A 16,053-nucleotide genomic window follows, 5' to 3' on the forward strand; every position below is an offset into this window, starting at 1 on the left:
AGAAGATTTTTGAAATTTTAGTCAATTTGACCCTTTTTGGCCCCGCCCCTCAGGCCCCTGGGGGCTTAGGACTAAACCGGCAACAATTTTTGTTGACCTTTGTCCATGGAAGGTCCCTGCAAAATTTCATTGAAATTGGTTCAGGGGTTTTGGAGAAGAAGTCAAAAATGTAAATTGTTTACGGACGCACGACGGACGACGGACGACGACGGGCAAAAGGCGATCGCAATAGGTCACTTGAGACTTTGTCTCAGGTGACCTAAAAAGTGGGAAAATGTTGTGATTAGGTGCTTATAAAAGACGGGTCATTTAAATATAAACTTCATTTTTCACCATTTATGAAACAGTTTGTACAACTTATATTAATCTCTTTTGTTAGCCCGATGTTAGCGCCTGGGGGGTCTTAATGTGGGAGGAAACTTGAGTACCCGGAGAAAACACATATTATCAGGCAGGTAACCCCATAACTTTTCATGTCCGATCAGGGACTCAAACCCTAGCCGCCTTGGTGAAAGGCAAGTGTGCTATCCACTGCACCACCCAAGCTCCCTCATGGGTCATTTATTGGGTTGAATACAGTAACTATATATTATACACACTGTCTTACATAAACAATCTTGTGTAGAATAACAATCAGTCTATGTTATTTACCCTACAGGTTTCTTCGGGCTAAGTTACATCTCATTGATGTGCAACTGACAGACACCCCAGACTTATCTCCCTTGGATCAGTGTCGCGAATGAGTAACTTGAGTTAAAAGGCAAATAAACGTCTCCAATCTTCCCCAGGCGTGCACAGATATCATTGTAAATACACATATACATTTTTCACCTGGCTGATGTTGATGTTGACACTAATTAGATGTAACTTACAGGTGAGTGGAGTGCATTCCCATCTGAGATATAACAGGTGCAGGTATAAAGGGTGTCCTCGGGTACACTGTACACCCTAATGACAGACTAAACCATGTAACTCACATGTAATCTGTTCACCTGTAGGTTTTATACAAAGTTATACCAGTTCGATTTTAATAAAGCTAATAAACTTTAGATGTTAACTTCCCAAGTTGTGGTGATCTTTTGTTATGGGTTGCAACTTAATGATCCCTGTCCCACTGCCCTCAAAACACCAGAGAATTCCATTGTAATTTTCAAACATACAGTTACCTCCCCTTAATTCCGTTTCTGCCATTGAAGAGAGACTGGGCCAGGGATCTAATGTTGACCTAGTCAGCTCATTTGGTAAGAGTGACAGTATAACGATTGGGCGTCCAGGGTTGGAATCGCGGTCTACAGAATGATTGATCAAAATTATACTCTTGCCAGAAAAAAAAGAATTCTAATGAATAGTTCCACTTTCTGATAGTGGTACAGGGATCTTTAAACAGTGACAGTTTTAACTTTGTTATCGTTAGTCTGTTCTTTGTTAAAGCAAAATCAATGCAAAGATGTGCCTTTCGTTTACAACTCAACAGGTGACGTCATATGACAAGCGTGTCTCCTGATAATGGGAATACAGTGATTGTGAGTACTGGTTATAATTTTCTGACAATAATGGACTAGGTGCCTTATATAGGAAACACCACCAAAGGAACATATAAGGGGGTTGTTCAGGAGCCATCTGTTAGTTTACCTCTTATAGTATGAGATCCATACTTCCTTAACCCAGCAGGTATTATTGAAAACAGAGTAATAATGTAATGGTACATGTGAATCTGTTTTGAAGTTTTCGTATTGAACATATTTTTTTCATTTCGCCCTAGTGACATTTCTGAAAACATCAGGTAAAAGCATCAACCAGTAATAAAGGTCTTACCTCGTGGTCTTTGTTTTTGGATTCTGACGAGTATAAAGAGTATTTGTCCAACGATGACCGCTCCACGTTGGCCCTGTCAACTTGGGACTTGTCGCTGTGTTGGGAGCGGTCAGAGTTTGGAATGCGGTCAATCAGGGAGATTTTGTCGGGCTGGGTGTATCGGTCAGATCCCGTTGTGGAGGAGCTGTACTTGTCAGACCCAGGCGTGGAGGAGCTGTACTTGTCAGACCCAGGCGTGTTGGAGCTGTACTTGTCAGACCCAGGCGAGGAAGAGCTGTACTTGTCAGACCCTGTGTTAGCATACCTGTCTGCCAATGTCTGTAGATCTATAACAGTCACATGATTGGTTAATTGGCTCTAGTGCTACTTATGACTTAGAAATAGATTGGACCTATTGTTATTTTACAATCTGTACCTCTATTTCTCACCTTACTCAGCCCAACCATCCTGACACTCTAGATTCTTATCATACTATCCAACTCTTACCCCTACTTTCCACTACTTGTCCTTGTTGTAACCCAAACCACATTTTTCTGTCCTCACCGCGTTTGCACCTCTCATGTCTCTCTCCATCTCTTATCTGGCGTCCATTTCCCCTTGTCTCCCTTCCTCCCATCCTCTCCCGTCTGTCAATCCCTATACTATTCCTGCAGGTTCAGGGAGAGAATAGGCCTTTTCTAATCTTAGCTGTTGTGGGGACCTTTAAAATGCCCAGACCTCTTTTCTTGTTTCCTTTGTCCTATCCTCTCACCTTCTTACGCCTCCCTCCCACACCTACCCTACCTCTGGGTCATATCCATCCCTCACTATGACCCTGTCTTACCTGTGGTTCTGTGCTTTGAGAATCTGGGAGACAGTGGCGGGTTCATACTCCGATACATTGACATCTTGGTTCTGTTTTAGTAATACTGAAGTCCACTAACACATAAATAATACTGCATGTACAAATTATTCTTCAATTGTGTTAATTCTTCTATAATTCTTTCTGTCTGTCCTTCCAGATACCAGCAATTTTCTTCCTCTGTCTTTTCATCGATGAAGAGTTCCTGTCTGTGGTCTTCCCATCAATCGATGTTCTTTGGAAGAGCCGTCAATAACTCTTATCTTCTAAAAACAATTCTATCTCCGTACAGTAATGTGAATAATTTATCTTTCCATAGTGACTTCTCCTTCACTCAGAATTGTTTCCTTCATATTTCATTCACAAAGTTCAGTCACCTGAAAATATACACAGAAACATACAAATAAAACCATTACTATACAATTGTAGGATAATTTCGCCTTCGGTCTCGCAACATTTTTAAAATAACTTGCCAGTTCAGCAAACTACTCACAAATGATATCTTGATGTTAAAATTTCACATATTTTTGTACCTATTGCAGCTAAAAAAAGACATTTCATTGAATTACATACCTTTTTTCTATTAAAAGCTCACCTCTGTCATTACCCCGATTTTAATAGGGGTGTCTTAGTTTACAGTTTATGACAATTTCGGAAACATCGGGTAGGAAATAAAAACATTCAAACTGTACAAGAAATTAGCCTGGAGGTACAGCGTGATTATAGGTGGTGTTTATTTACACCTGTGAGGAGAATACAGGTGATGATGTTTATTTCACACTCAGTAAGTTATTAGTTGTGTGACAGCTCACCTGAGACAGTCATTGATGTATAGACTGATTAATACAGGTATCTATATAGACATCTATGTGGATCTATATCTATATATAGATAGTAAATAAAGTTACACACATATATAATTAAAATAAATAATTACTCAACAACTCACCTTTCACACTCTCATATCTTCAAGGAAATTTTTAGATTGTCTTATTTGTTCAAAGATAAATATTGTGATGTCATTTTTTAAGACAATTCATAAAAACTGACTGCAATAGATTATGACATCATAAGTTTCTTAAATAAAACAGGCTGAAGAATCCACTTAAAGAAATGAGACTTCTAACAGATGAATTGTCAATTAGTGATTTTTTATATATTTTTTTTCTTTAGAATAATTTTATTACTGTTACAATATAAAATATTTAAGTCACAGAATATTGTACCTATGCACATGAAGAGCTATTGGACTGAAAATGTAAATGAAAAAAACTATCGTCTCTTTTTTTAATTAATTTACCCATTTTTGACATTAATCTACCTGCATTTTATCAATTATTACATTCACCTATTATACACTAGTACACACAGGTGTCCTGTGTATAGTCTGTTTCAAAGTTTTAGTCTGTTCAATTAATTTTTACATGTCATGTATATGTTGAATAATGTCACAGGCAATAAACATGATATTAAAAGGAGTGGATATCACATCACATGAAGTCAAACAAACTTTATCACAATTAACAAAAAAAGGTCATGATATTAACCAGAATGTGACATTAAGCATTGTGACATTAAGCATTGCGACATTAAGCATCGTGACATTTAGTCAACCAACAGTAGTATCAACTGACAAGTGGTTAGCTGTCTCTTCATAGACCGTCATCTGAATGGACAGGTGGTCAATATATACAATGTTCTTAATTAACAGGTGCCATTTATACAAGTGCGGTCTGTTTAGACACACTTAGAGACCCTGTCATATGTACAGTGACGTGTGATATGTGTAATTCTAGCCAGGACTCTCCCCTGACATACAGAAAGTGAGACAATTTGGCACGACATGTAGGTATACATTAGCGGAGTAGGTCACCCTGTGACAGGTGCCCAGAGTTGCTGTAGAACTGGAGTAATTACTTTAATGGAATGTTAGATATTATCATGTGACTCCATCTGTGAAAACCAAAACATTAGCATCTCAGAAAAGCACAGCTAGACTAACACAGGTCCATTTTCATCCTGTTGAAATAAGAATGTATTATAGGACTACTGTTTATCTACTCAACAGTTGCTATATACATTTATACACAGAGACGATGCATCATTAAGGAAGTAAGGCAGATAACCATGAGCAATCCGTAATAATCCTATGCAAAATTTTCAAACAAAACTGTATATAATGCAGCAAAAGACACAGTTACAGTAGGTAAATACTCAATCATTCCAAGGACATGAAGCTTGGCAATTAGGCATCACCACACCAAAATACTAGTGACATCATCAGACCACAATACTAGTGACATCATCAGACCACAATATTTGTGACATCACCACATCACAATTCTTGCAACATCATCACAGAAAAACAGAATACTCTACCAACATAATTAAGACATTTAATTTACATAGAAAGTTATACTTTCCAATCAAGTCTGGTTTACACAAGTTCTGGATTCTGTCAAAACAGGTTTACAATGCTAAAAATTTCATGCATACAAAATATGTAAAGTTTGTATATATCGTGGTAATGTAATTTTAACAAACAAGTGTGGGCTTATTAATGCAACAGTAAGTCAGGCTCATATTCATGTATAATCTATCAGAAAGGTTGATGTTCAAATGGAAATAGAACTGCACCAAAAAGATAGAATCTAAAATGAAATCTAGTATTTACCCTAAAAGGCTGCTGATAACATCCCCTCCCTGAGTTACAACTGTGTCCTGTATTGATCGCTAAGCTGTACGTGTATATGAAACCATTCATGTATTATACAATGTCACTCCATGTAAGGACTGCAGCACTGAGATCTCTTACTGTAGACATCCTAATACACACCTGCTACCTAATAACAACCCTTCCATATACAAGCATGTAATATATCTAGCAACATTTGCATGACATAATTCAAGGATGGCTAGGTACCCAAATATACATATTTATGTGAAATGTTAAAAAAAAATCCTACCATTTAAATGAAGGTATCTTAACTTTAGAGAGAGTTCTTCAGTTTTTCTAGTATCGAAACTTAGAATTACAGTATTCCAACTTATTTGGCCGTATATATATTTACATATATACATTTTATCATAGACCTTCAACTCTCCAAACCTCAGTTTCTATGTTGCTATTCTTATAAAACCATTTGATTAATTACATGGAAACAAATTTTATAATAGCCATAATGAAGAGGTTATTACTGCCCCTAGCACCGACAGCTGTGTAAAGCTCCAAGGGCGACATGTGTAGATTTGTAGATAAGGGGGCTAACTCTATAGTCCTGATGTATCCATTATTACAAATATCATTAATACCTGTCTCTGGGTACGATACTGATGATTTGAGTTAGAAAATAACAATCTGTTATCATAGTCTAAAGAACAGATGTGGACCAAGCAGGTACCCCTGGGCTCCACCTTGACTTAAACTTAACTTGTTCACCCCTACGTTTTAAACTGGACTTGCCCAGTCTTTGATTTGGTAAGGTTGAAATATGACTTTAAGGGTGAATGGGACTTCAGAGACACAACTGAACACATGGAATGAAATAGAAGTATGTAACAGGAAAACTGAATTTCCTTTAAAATTTTAAAGTTTAAATTGTTATATGTGTATAAAAAACGTTAAGTTTGAAATATATTGTTACTTACCGTCTCTGCGGAAAATGGAGGTTGTAATCCAGGTGAAAAATTGAAAGCACTTAAAAGAACACAGGAACAGATATGTATGTATTCCTGTGTAATACACAACTGATGTAATGTGGAATCCTTGGTCATCAGTTATACACTTTTCTCATCAGTTATATACTTTTCTCATCAGTTATATACTTTTCAGCTGAATTTCGAGGATGTTTCAATAACAACTGACTGTCATTTATTCATGAAAAGCACAAAATGAGTCCATCTACAAAAAAAAAATGAAGTTATGAATGCAATTTCTTAATGTTTAAATGGCATTTGATTTATGTGCAATCTATGATGGGGCCACTGAGGGCCGTGACTAGAAATGTAATACATCCAGTATGGAGAAAGTTTGAGATGAAACACATCTAGCTACGGTCTTCTATGCCTTGTGTCTACTTTGAACCTGTCAACAGCTTATATATATTCCATACAGTACCCACCTATGAATATTTATTCATCTGTATAATTTCCAGAAAATTTATGTCTAACACATATAAATACTGCAACTAAATCTTCGTATATACGTTATAAGTTTTTATAATAAAAACAGGTGTTTCAAGTTTCCTACCATAACAAACACTGCAGCGAAATACTTCCATAATTTTACCTCAGCGGTATACATGCAACGGAATCTGCATCTTCAGAATCTAGGCTGGTTTGTTATGTAAACAATTACGAAACGTCAGTGCATCTCTCATCAAGAGGCGTAACTCTAATCCCTGATGATTTAGGTTAAACAGCAAGTGGAATATCATGAGTGTCTTGACCTGGTTTTATATAGGACTAAAACTAGCGACACAGCCTGAAGCACTCCTGCATAAATTTTTTTTGCAAACATTAGAAAGTTAATTAACTTTATCAGCAGGTAATAATAATACAAGAGGCCCAGAGGGCCTATATCGCTCACCTGTTTCTTTTGTTACATGAAACTGACATATAGGTAACATCAGACCTAATTTGGTAACTAGAACACAAGACATTTTAACATCTCTTAAATGCTTTTTAAGATATTGTTGCTTGAAATTTCTCAAATTTTAATTCTTAAGCTTTTAAACCACGTTGACCTTTGATTCTGGCTAGCACTCAAAGTTGACATTTGACCTCATTACTATAATAAAGAAAACAATTCACAGCTGGTCTACATAACATACACCCCAAGTATCATGACTAGACCAAATGCTTTTTAAGATACGTTGTTTGAAGCTTTTAACATATTTGACCCCTGTGACCTTGAAACTAGGTCAAGGTAATTCTAATGAGGAAAGTTTATAGCACTCCATTCCAGGTACCTACTGGCCAAATATTATGACCCTGGGCCTTATGGAACTTGAGAACAAGATTGTTAAAGCTTTTAACCCATGTTGATGTTTGACCCCCGACTAGCACTTAAAGTTGACCATGGACCTCACAACTGTAATTAAGAAAAAAGATTAAAAAAGCTGGTGTACATAATATACTCAAGTATCATGACTGTAGTCCAAATGGTTCTAAGGATACTATTGTTTGAAGTTTTTAACATATTTGACCCTTGTGACCTTGAAAGCTAGTCAAGGTTATTTTAATTAAAAAACTTTTATAGCACTACATCCCAGATACCTACTGACCAAATATCACGACCCTGAGCCTTATGGAACTTGAGAACAAGATTGTTGAAGCTTTTAACCCATATTGACATTTGACCCCCGACTAGCACTTTAAGTTGACCTTTGACCTCATTACTGCTATTAAGAAAAGATTCACACTGCTTGCCTACATAACATACCCAAGCATCATGACTCTAGCCTGAATGGTTCTAAGGATATTGTTGTTTGAAAGTTTTTAACATATTTGACCCCTGTGACCTTGAAAGTAGGTCAAGGTCATTTTAATAAGGAAACATTATAGCACCGCAGGTTGTACCTACTGGCCAAATATCATGACCCTAGGTCCTCCAGTTCTTCAGAAGAAGTCGTTCAAAAGAAAAAGTTGACGGACGGACGACGGACACTGCAGTACGGCATAATTTAAGCTAAATCATGGAAATAAAATCCCTTTTTTCATCATTTTTTTTATTATATCAGTTTTTTTGTCTTCCTCAAAAGTAACACTATTACTATGTTCTGTTAGTGTTTTCCTCAATAGTAGCATTATGACTACTTTCTGTAAGTGTCAGCCTTCCTCAAAAATAATGTTACGACTATTTTCTGTTAGTGTCTTCTTCAATGGTAACATTGTCACTATTTTTGTTAGTGTCTTCAATGGTAGCATTGTCACTATTTTTGTTAGTGTCTTCTTCAATAGAAACATTGTCCCTATTTTTGTTAGTGTCTTCTTCAATGGTAACGTTGTCACTGTTTTTGTTAGTGTCTTCTTCAATGGTAACGTTGTCACTGTTTTTGTTAGTGTCTTCTTCAATGGTAACAGTGTCACTATTTTTGTTAGTGTCTTCTTCAATAGAAACATTGTCACTATTTTTTTTAGTGTCTTCTTCAATGGTAACATTGTCACTGTTTTTGTTAGTGTCCTCTTCAATGGTAACATTGTCACTATTTTTGTTAGTTTCTTCTTCAATGGTAACATTGTCACTATTTTTGTAAGCGTCTTCTTCAATGGTAATATTGCCACTATTTTTGTTAGTGTCTTCTTCAATGGTAATATTGTCACTATTTTTGTTAGTGTCTTCGTCAAGGGGAACATTGTCACTATTTTTGTTAGTGTCTTCTTCCATGGTAACATTGTCACTATTTTTGTTAGTATCTTCTTCAATAGTAACATTGTCACTATTTTTGTAAGCGTCTTCTTCAATGGTAATATTGCCACTATTTTTGTTAGTGTCTTCTTCAATAGAAACATTGTCACTATTTTTTTTAGTGTCTTCTTCAATGGTAACATTGTCACTGTTTTTGTTAGTATCTTCTTCAATGGTAATATTGTCACTATTTTTGTTAGTGTCTTCTTCAATGGTAACGTTGTCACTGTTTTTGTTAGTGTCTTCTTCAATGGTAATATTGTCACTATTTTTGTTAGTGTCTTCTTCAATAGAAACATTGTCACTATTTTTTTTAGTGTCTTCTTCAATGGTAACATTGTCACTGTTTTTGTTAGTGTCTTCTTCATTGGTAACATTGTCACTATTTTTGTAAGCGTCTTCTTCAATGGTAATATTGCCACTATTTTTGTTAGTGTCTTCTTCAATAGAAACATTGTCACTATTTTTTTTAGTGTCTTCTTCAATGGTAACATTGTCACTGTTTTTGGTAGTGTCTTCTTCAATGGTAACATTGTCACTGTTTTTGGTAGTGTCTTCTTCAATGGTAACATTGTCACTGTTTTTGGTAGTGTCTTCTTCAATGGTAACATTGTCACTGTTTTTGTTAGTGTCTTCTTCAATGGTAACGTTGTCACTGTTTTTGTTAGTGTCTTCTTCAATGGTAACATTGTCACTGTTTTTGTTAGTGTCTTCTTCAATGGTAACAGTGTCACTATTTTTGTTAGTGTCTTCTTCAATAGAAACATTGTCACTATTTTTTTTAGTGTCTTCTTCAATGGTAACATTGTCACTGTTTTTGGTAGTGTCTTCTTCAATGGTAACATTGTCACTGTTTTTGTTAGTATCTTCTTCAATGGGAATATTGTCACTATTTTTGTTAGTGTCTTCTTCAATAGAAACATTGTCCCTATTTTTGTTAGTGTCTTCTTCAATGGTAACATTGTCACTATTTTTGTAAGTGTATTTTTCAATAGTAACAATAGACATGATTTTAGACCCTTTGTTGTTTTATAAGATGGGTCATCATACTAAACACTGGGAACAACTAGAGTATATATATTAAAAAAGTATGAAGCATTTATACAAAGGTCAACTACAAGATAGAAAACATTTTTTTTTAAATTGCATCATCAAGTATCTTGGTTTATAAAACTAGTTACAATTTAATGTAATAAGCTTGAATCATCAAATGTTTCCAAAATATTTCTGGGCGTCTTTTAAAAATTTAGTTTACTCAGTTATCTAGGGCCGTGTTTTAACTGTTGCCAAAACAGCCTGAGATCTACGCCACTAAGTGATCGCCATTTATTGTCAATTACTGTGTTAACCTCCCTCACTTAAATAACAACACAAACTGAAACAAGAGAGGGACACCCTACCATCAGTTTAATTACTAAAACCTGTGCCAAATTCTGTACAGGTGGGGTACAAAGTCCACACTGTGGAATTGTTTTGTACAGAATTTACATTTTATCGTGTTTACAATATCTATTTATAACCTCCTTCAATTTTTGATTTTTTCATCTTAAATAACATTCCATCACTTAATTTTTTAAACCATTTTCAGAATTTTCTTCAAAATTATGATAAACAAACTATTATACTTTTATTACATCTTTCTTTACAGTGTCATTTAAATACATGTAGTAAGCCTTGTGAATGCTACTCCCTAATCTGATACAGCTGGGTTTCAAATTCCACATTTATGCAAAAAAAATGACATTTCACTAAGTTTTCACTTTTTGTCCAGAACCTTTGCCATTAAATCCTCTTTGTTGTAAACACCTTCTCACCAGAACTTTAAAAATTAACTGAGTGTGAGGATTGAATTGCAAAATTTCAACTAAAGCACTTTCAAATAAAGAAAAATTAAATAAAGTGTGAAATATAACATGTAAAACCCTTCTGATGTATTCTTGTAACAAATGCCTTAAGGTACTGTAATGTTACAAGAAAAATTAACATTTGTACTTTATTACTTACAAAAGTCAAATTTAAACCTTTCGGATAGTCAATTTAAAATACAAATAGCATGCTTCATGTTGGAATTGTCATTCATAGTCAACATGAAGGCCACCTCAAAGCTGTCCAATGTACATGTATTTACATAATTCTTTTCAAAAACCCCACAAAAAAATAAATTTATTCATCAAAATTTCAAAAGCAGTAGTATTTAACATTATAATTATGATGTCATAGTAATGATGACATCACCAGTCAGCCATGGCATTCATGGCTGATATGAATGCCATCTGACCTTCAATTCGAGTGATATGTATCTAGAGGCAGCGTCCTATATTCATAAATATTGCACAATGACCTATTATTTTTCTGCCACTAGATAAAGTGTTGTAGATCTATATGGCCATTACAACAAGAGGTCCCTTGGCACGCGACTACAAGGAAGCATCCATGTGGTCAGTGTTGACAAAATATCCTTTATTTGTCCAGGGGCAGAAACATTCCTGCTCGGACAGGAGTTTTGTATTGAGTGGTAAAACACTCTAGCTGTACTTGTAAATGTAGTGTAGACTGATGGTGGCATGAAGGCCATGTTAATTATACACAATCATAGAACTGTTATCATTAGTCAGTGGTAATACAGTAGGACTGACGGTCGACATGCGGTAGTACACACAGGCACATGTCAGTATGTACCATGTNTTTAGGGGGGAGGGAGAGGGTGGCAGGAGTGGGGAGTGGAAGAAAGTAAAGAGGAAGAGAATGTGGAGGATAGTGACAGTTTAGGGGGGAGTGGAAGGAAGTATGAGGAAGGAAATATGGAGGATAGTGACAGCTTGGGGGAGGGATAGGGTGTCAGGGGTGGGGAGTGGAAGAAAGTATGAGGAAGAGAATGTGGAGGATAGTGACAGTTTAGGGGGGAGGGAGAGGGTGGCAGGGGTGGGGAGTGGAAGAAAGTATGAGGAAGAGAATGTGGAGGATAGTGACAGTTTAGGGGGAGTGGAAGAAAGTATGAGGAAGGGAATGTGGAGGATAGTGACAGCTTAGGGGGGAGGGAGAGGGTGGCAGGAGTGGGGAGTGGAAGAAAGTATGAGGAAGGGAATGTGGAGGATAGTGACAGTTTAGGGGGGAGTGGAAGAAAGTATGAGGAAGGGAATGAGGAGAATAGTGATAGTTTAGGGGGGAGGGAGAGGGTGGCAGGAGTGGGGAGTGGAAGAAAGTAAAGAGGAAGAGAATGTGGAGGATAGTGACAGTTTAGGGGGGAGTGGAAGGAAGTATGAGGAAGGAAATATGGAGGATAGTGACAGCTTGGGGGAGGGATAGGGTGTCAGGGGTGGGGAGTGGAAGAAAGTATGAGGAAGAGAATGTGGAGGATAGTGACAGTTTAGGGGGGAGGGAGAGGGTGGCAGGGGTGGGGAGTGGAAGAAAGTATGAGGAAGAGAATGTGGAGGATAGTGACAGTTTAGGGGGAGTGGAAGAAAGTATGAGGAAGGGAATGTGGAGGATAGTGACAGCTTAGGGGGGAGGGAGAGGGTGGCAGGAGTGGGGAGTGGAAGAAAGTATGAGGAAGGGAATGTGGAGGATAGTGACAGTTTAGGGGGGAGTGGAAGAAAGTATGAGGAAGGGAATGAGGAGAATAGTGATAGTTTAGGGGGGAGGGAGAGGGTGGCAGGAGTGGGGAGTGGAAGAAAGTAAAGAGGAAGAGAATGTGGAGGATAGTGACAGTTTAGGGGGGAGTGGAAGGAAGTATGAGGAAGGAAATATGGAGGATAGTGACAGCTTGGGGGAGGGATAGGGTGTCAGGGGTGGGGAGTGGAAGAAAGTATGAGGAAGAGAATGTGGAGGATAGTGACAGTTTAGGGGGGAGGGAGAGGGTGGCAGGGGTGGGGAGTGGAAGAAAGTATGAGGAAGAGAATGTGGAGGATAGTGACAGTTTAGGGGGAGTGGAAGAAAGTATGAGGAAGGGAATGTGGAGGATAGTGACAGCTTAGGGGGGAGGGAGAGGGTGGCAGGAGTGGGGAGTGGAAGAAAGTATGAGGAAGGGAATGTGGAGGATAGTGACAGTTTAGGGGGGAGTGGAAGAAAGTATGAGGAAGGGAATGAGGAGAATAGTGATAGTTTAGGGGGGAGGGAGAGGGTGGCAGGAGTGGGGAGTGGAAGAAAGTAAAGAGGAAGAGAATGTGGAGGATAGTGACAGTTTAGGGGGGAGTGGAAGGAAGTATGAGGAAGGAAATATGGAGGATAGTGACAGCTTGGGGGAGGGATAGGGTGTCAGGGGTGGGGAGTGGAAGAAAGTATGAGGAAGAGAATGTGGAGGATAGTGACAGTTTAGGGGGGAGGGAGAGGGTGGCAGGGGTGGGGAGTGGAAGAAAGTATGAGGAAGAGAATGTGGAGGATAGTGACAGTTTAGGGGGAGTGGAAGAAAGTATGAGGAAGGGAATGTGGAGGATAGTGACAGCTTAGGGGGGAGGGAGAGGGTGGCAGGAGTGGGGAGTGGAAGAAAGTATGAGGAAGGGAATGTGGAGGATAGTGACAGTTTAGGGGGGAGTGGAAGAAAGTATGAGGAAGGGAATGAGGAGAATAGTGATAGTTTAGGGGGGAGGGAGAGGGTGGCAGGAGTGGGGAGTGGAAGAAAGTAAAGAGGAAGAGAATGTGGAGGATAGTGACAGTTTAGGGGGGAGTGGAAGGAAGTATGAGGAAGGAAATATGGAGGATAGTGACAGCTTGGGGGAGGGATAGGGTGTCAGGGGTGGGGAGTGGAAGAAAGTATGAGGAAGAGAATGTGGAGGATAGTGACAGTTTAGGGGGGAGGGAGAGGGTGGCAGGGGTGGGGAGTGGAAGAAAGTATGAGGAAGAGAATGTGGAGGATAGTGACAGTTTAGGGGGAGTGGAAGAAAGTATGAGGAAGGGAATGTGGAGGATAGTGACAGCTTAGGGGGGAGGGAGAGGGTGGCAGGAGTGGGGAGTGGAAGAAAGTATGAGGAAGGGAATGTGGAGGATAGTGACAGTTTAGGGGGGAGTGGAAGAAAGTATGAGGAAGGGAATGAGGAGAATAGTGATAGTTTAGGGGGGAGGGAGAGGGTGGCAGGAGTGGGGAGTGGAAGAAAGTAAAGAGGAAGAGAATGTGGAGGATAGTGACAGTTTAGGGGGGAGTGGAAGGAAGTATGAGGAAGGAAATATGGAGGATAGTGACAGCTTGGGGGAGGGATAGGGTGTCAGGGGTGGGGAGTGGAAGAAAGTATGAGGAAGAGAATGTGGAGGATAGTGACATTTCGGGTGGGGACAGAGGTGGTGGTATATGAAGGGGGTAGGGCAGTGGGGGATATTTTAGGAGAATGGGAGATGATGGGGAGGAGGAGAAGGAGGTGCTGGTAGGGAGGAAAAGGTGATGATGGGGAGGGGAAGGTAACAGGGTATTTCAGGGGAGGGGAGGTGGATGAAATAATGAGAAGATGGGAAAAGACTGAGAGACAGACAGGTAGCCAGCTTTGTTTTTGACATTAACAGAGTAATTAGGAAGTACCAGTACGTCCAAATGGACAGGTCAAGTTTTGAGGAAAAGAGAAAAAGTTTACATGGAGAGATATGCTAGACAAAGGATATACATACTACTGAGTGAGGTAGAGCTCTGTTTATAAAATACTACATGTATTTAGAAAAAAAAGCATAATTGTAAAAGAAGATAACTAGGGTAAGAAAAAACTCAATGAAAAAAATATATAAACATTCCGTCCCTAATTAAGAAGTGATAAGATATTTTTTTTGCAATTGCTTAAAACCATGCAGGATGTATTAGAGATAAAGTTACGATCAGGTAGTCTTTCAATTAACCATACTTTGATAAAACTTAGAGCATGATTCTCTCTTAAAAGCATGGTGTGCTTAATGAAAATTTGGTCATTTTTTTTTTTTAAATGTTTACATGATGGATAACACCCTTAATATGTGAAAATATTGTGTAAATTGTCAGTTATTAATTTGATTTATAATTTTTTCAATATTTTGTTTTCTGTACACTGAAAGATAAATATGTTTATCAGACTTTTTATCTATTGATAGTGTCTGATGTTCAAGTCCAAGATTTTGACCGCCTTTCCAGCGTCACAGGTATCAGACACGTTAAAGCTGACACTGCAAGTTAAGAACCACCACAGTGTCAGATAAATAACAAGAAGACACGGTCATTGATATCCCCCACTCGCAATGCAAACGTTATTAAAAACATGAAGCATTAATGTAAGTCAAAATCAGCATCCATAATATACACTCAGTAGAGCACCTCTAGATACACAATTGATGCAAGTATAATCAACAAAGCACTTGTAGTAGGCAAGATATGGCTGAGAACAATTCTTCTTAACCAGGTTCAATGGAAGGATGCACGCATTGACGGACCCTACTTTTATATACCCTGCCAACTCATTGAGCGTGGAATAAAAATACAATAACAGTGTAAGGATCCCGTACCACTGCCAAATAGCTGTAACCAAGTGATGGAAACTAACCAGCATAACTATAGCTTTGATAAATCATTTCTAACCTATAAAGCATACTTTGCAGGACCTTAATAAGAAATATCAAAGATGAGATAACAAAGCATGATCAACAACAGGGTTTGGAGTAAAAAAGATCCTTTGGGAAAATGACAAATATTAAGTCTGGGGTAGAGAAATTTAGGGTGGGGCAGGGGCACTTCACTTTACCCTGATGGTGAAATGAAGGATTTTAGCATTTTTTTTTCTTTTTTACTTTTTAAAAACAAATATGTTTTATTTAACATCAGTTTGATGTCCTGAATATGAAAACCCCACTACAGTTATACTCAAACGGAAGTTACTGTATATAGGGAAACCACAGTACAGTGGGACAGTGGGACAGTGATCATTAAGGGGAGGTAACTGTATATAGGTAAAACCACAGTACAGTGGGACAGTGATCCTTAAGGGGAGGTAACTGTATATAGGGAAACCACAGTACAGTGGGACAGTGATCATTAAGGGGAGAT

General features: G+C 38.2%; 2 protein-coding genes across 7 annotated transcripts in view; both read right to left on the reverse strand.

Moving 5' to 3' along the window:
- Positions 1-16,053, reverse strand: part of LOC110447016 (septin-2-like) — a 59,393-nt gene that overhangs the window by 38,199 nt on the left and 5,141 nt on the right. For 2 of the 6 annotated variants that reach the window (XM_021492406.1, XM_021492405.1), the window contains exons 2-3: positions 2,639-3,033; positions 1,816-2,141 (exon numbers count right to left, since the gene is read on the reverse strand). In XM_021492406.1, coding sequence (XP_021348081.1) covers positions 1,816-2,141; positions 2,639-2,702 — 390 coding nt within the window. In that variant the 5' untranslated portion in view covers positions 2,703-3,033. Of the gene's footprint in view, positions 1-1,815; positions 2,142-2,638; positions 3,034-3,251; positions 3,333-4,870; positions 4,888-5,330; positions 5,502-6,304; positions 6,558-16,053 lie in introns of those variants that run through there. The other 4 variants (XM_021492403.1, XM_021492404.1, XM_021492408.1 and 1 more) reach the window with 4 other exon arrangements.
- Positions 8,514-10,073, reverse strand: LOC110447008 (putative uncharacterized protein DDB_G0286901). The gene has a single exon (XM_021492388.1). It carries the CDS (start codon positions 10,071-10,073, stop codon positions 8,514-8,516), a length of 1,560 nt encoding a protein of 519 aa, XP_021348063.1.

The sequence above is a fragment of the Mizuhopecten yessoensis genome, unplaced genomic scaffold, assembly GCF_002113885.1.
Source record: "Mizuhopecten yessoensis strain PY_sf001 unplaced genomic scaffold, ASM211388v2 scaffold3111, whole genome shotgun sequence".
NCBI lineage: Eukaryota > Metazoa > Mollusca > Bivalvia > Pectinida > Pectinidae > Mizuhopecten > Mizuhopecten yessoensis.

What these genes read in the sequence shown, in the direction of transcription:
- LOC110447008 (XM_021492388.1), bottom strand. Translation starts at nt 10,073, where the DNA reads ATGTCTATTGTTACTATTGAAAAATACACTTACAAAAATAGTGACAAT.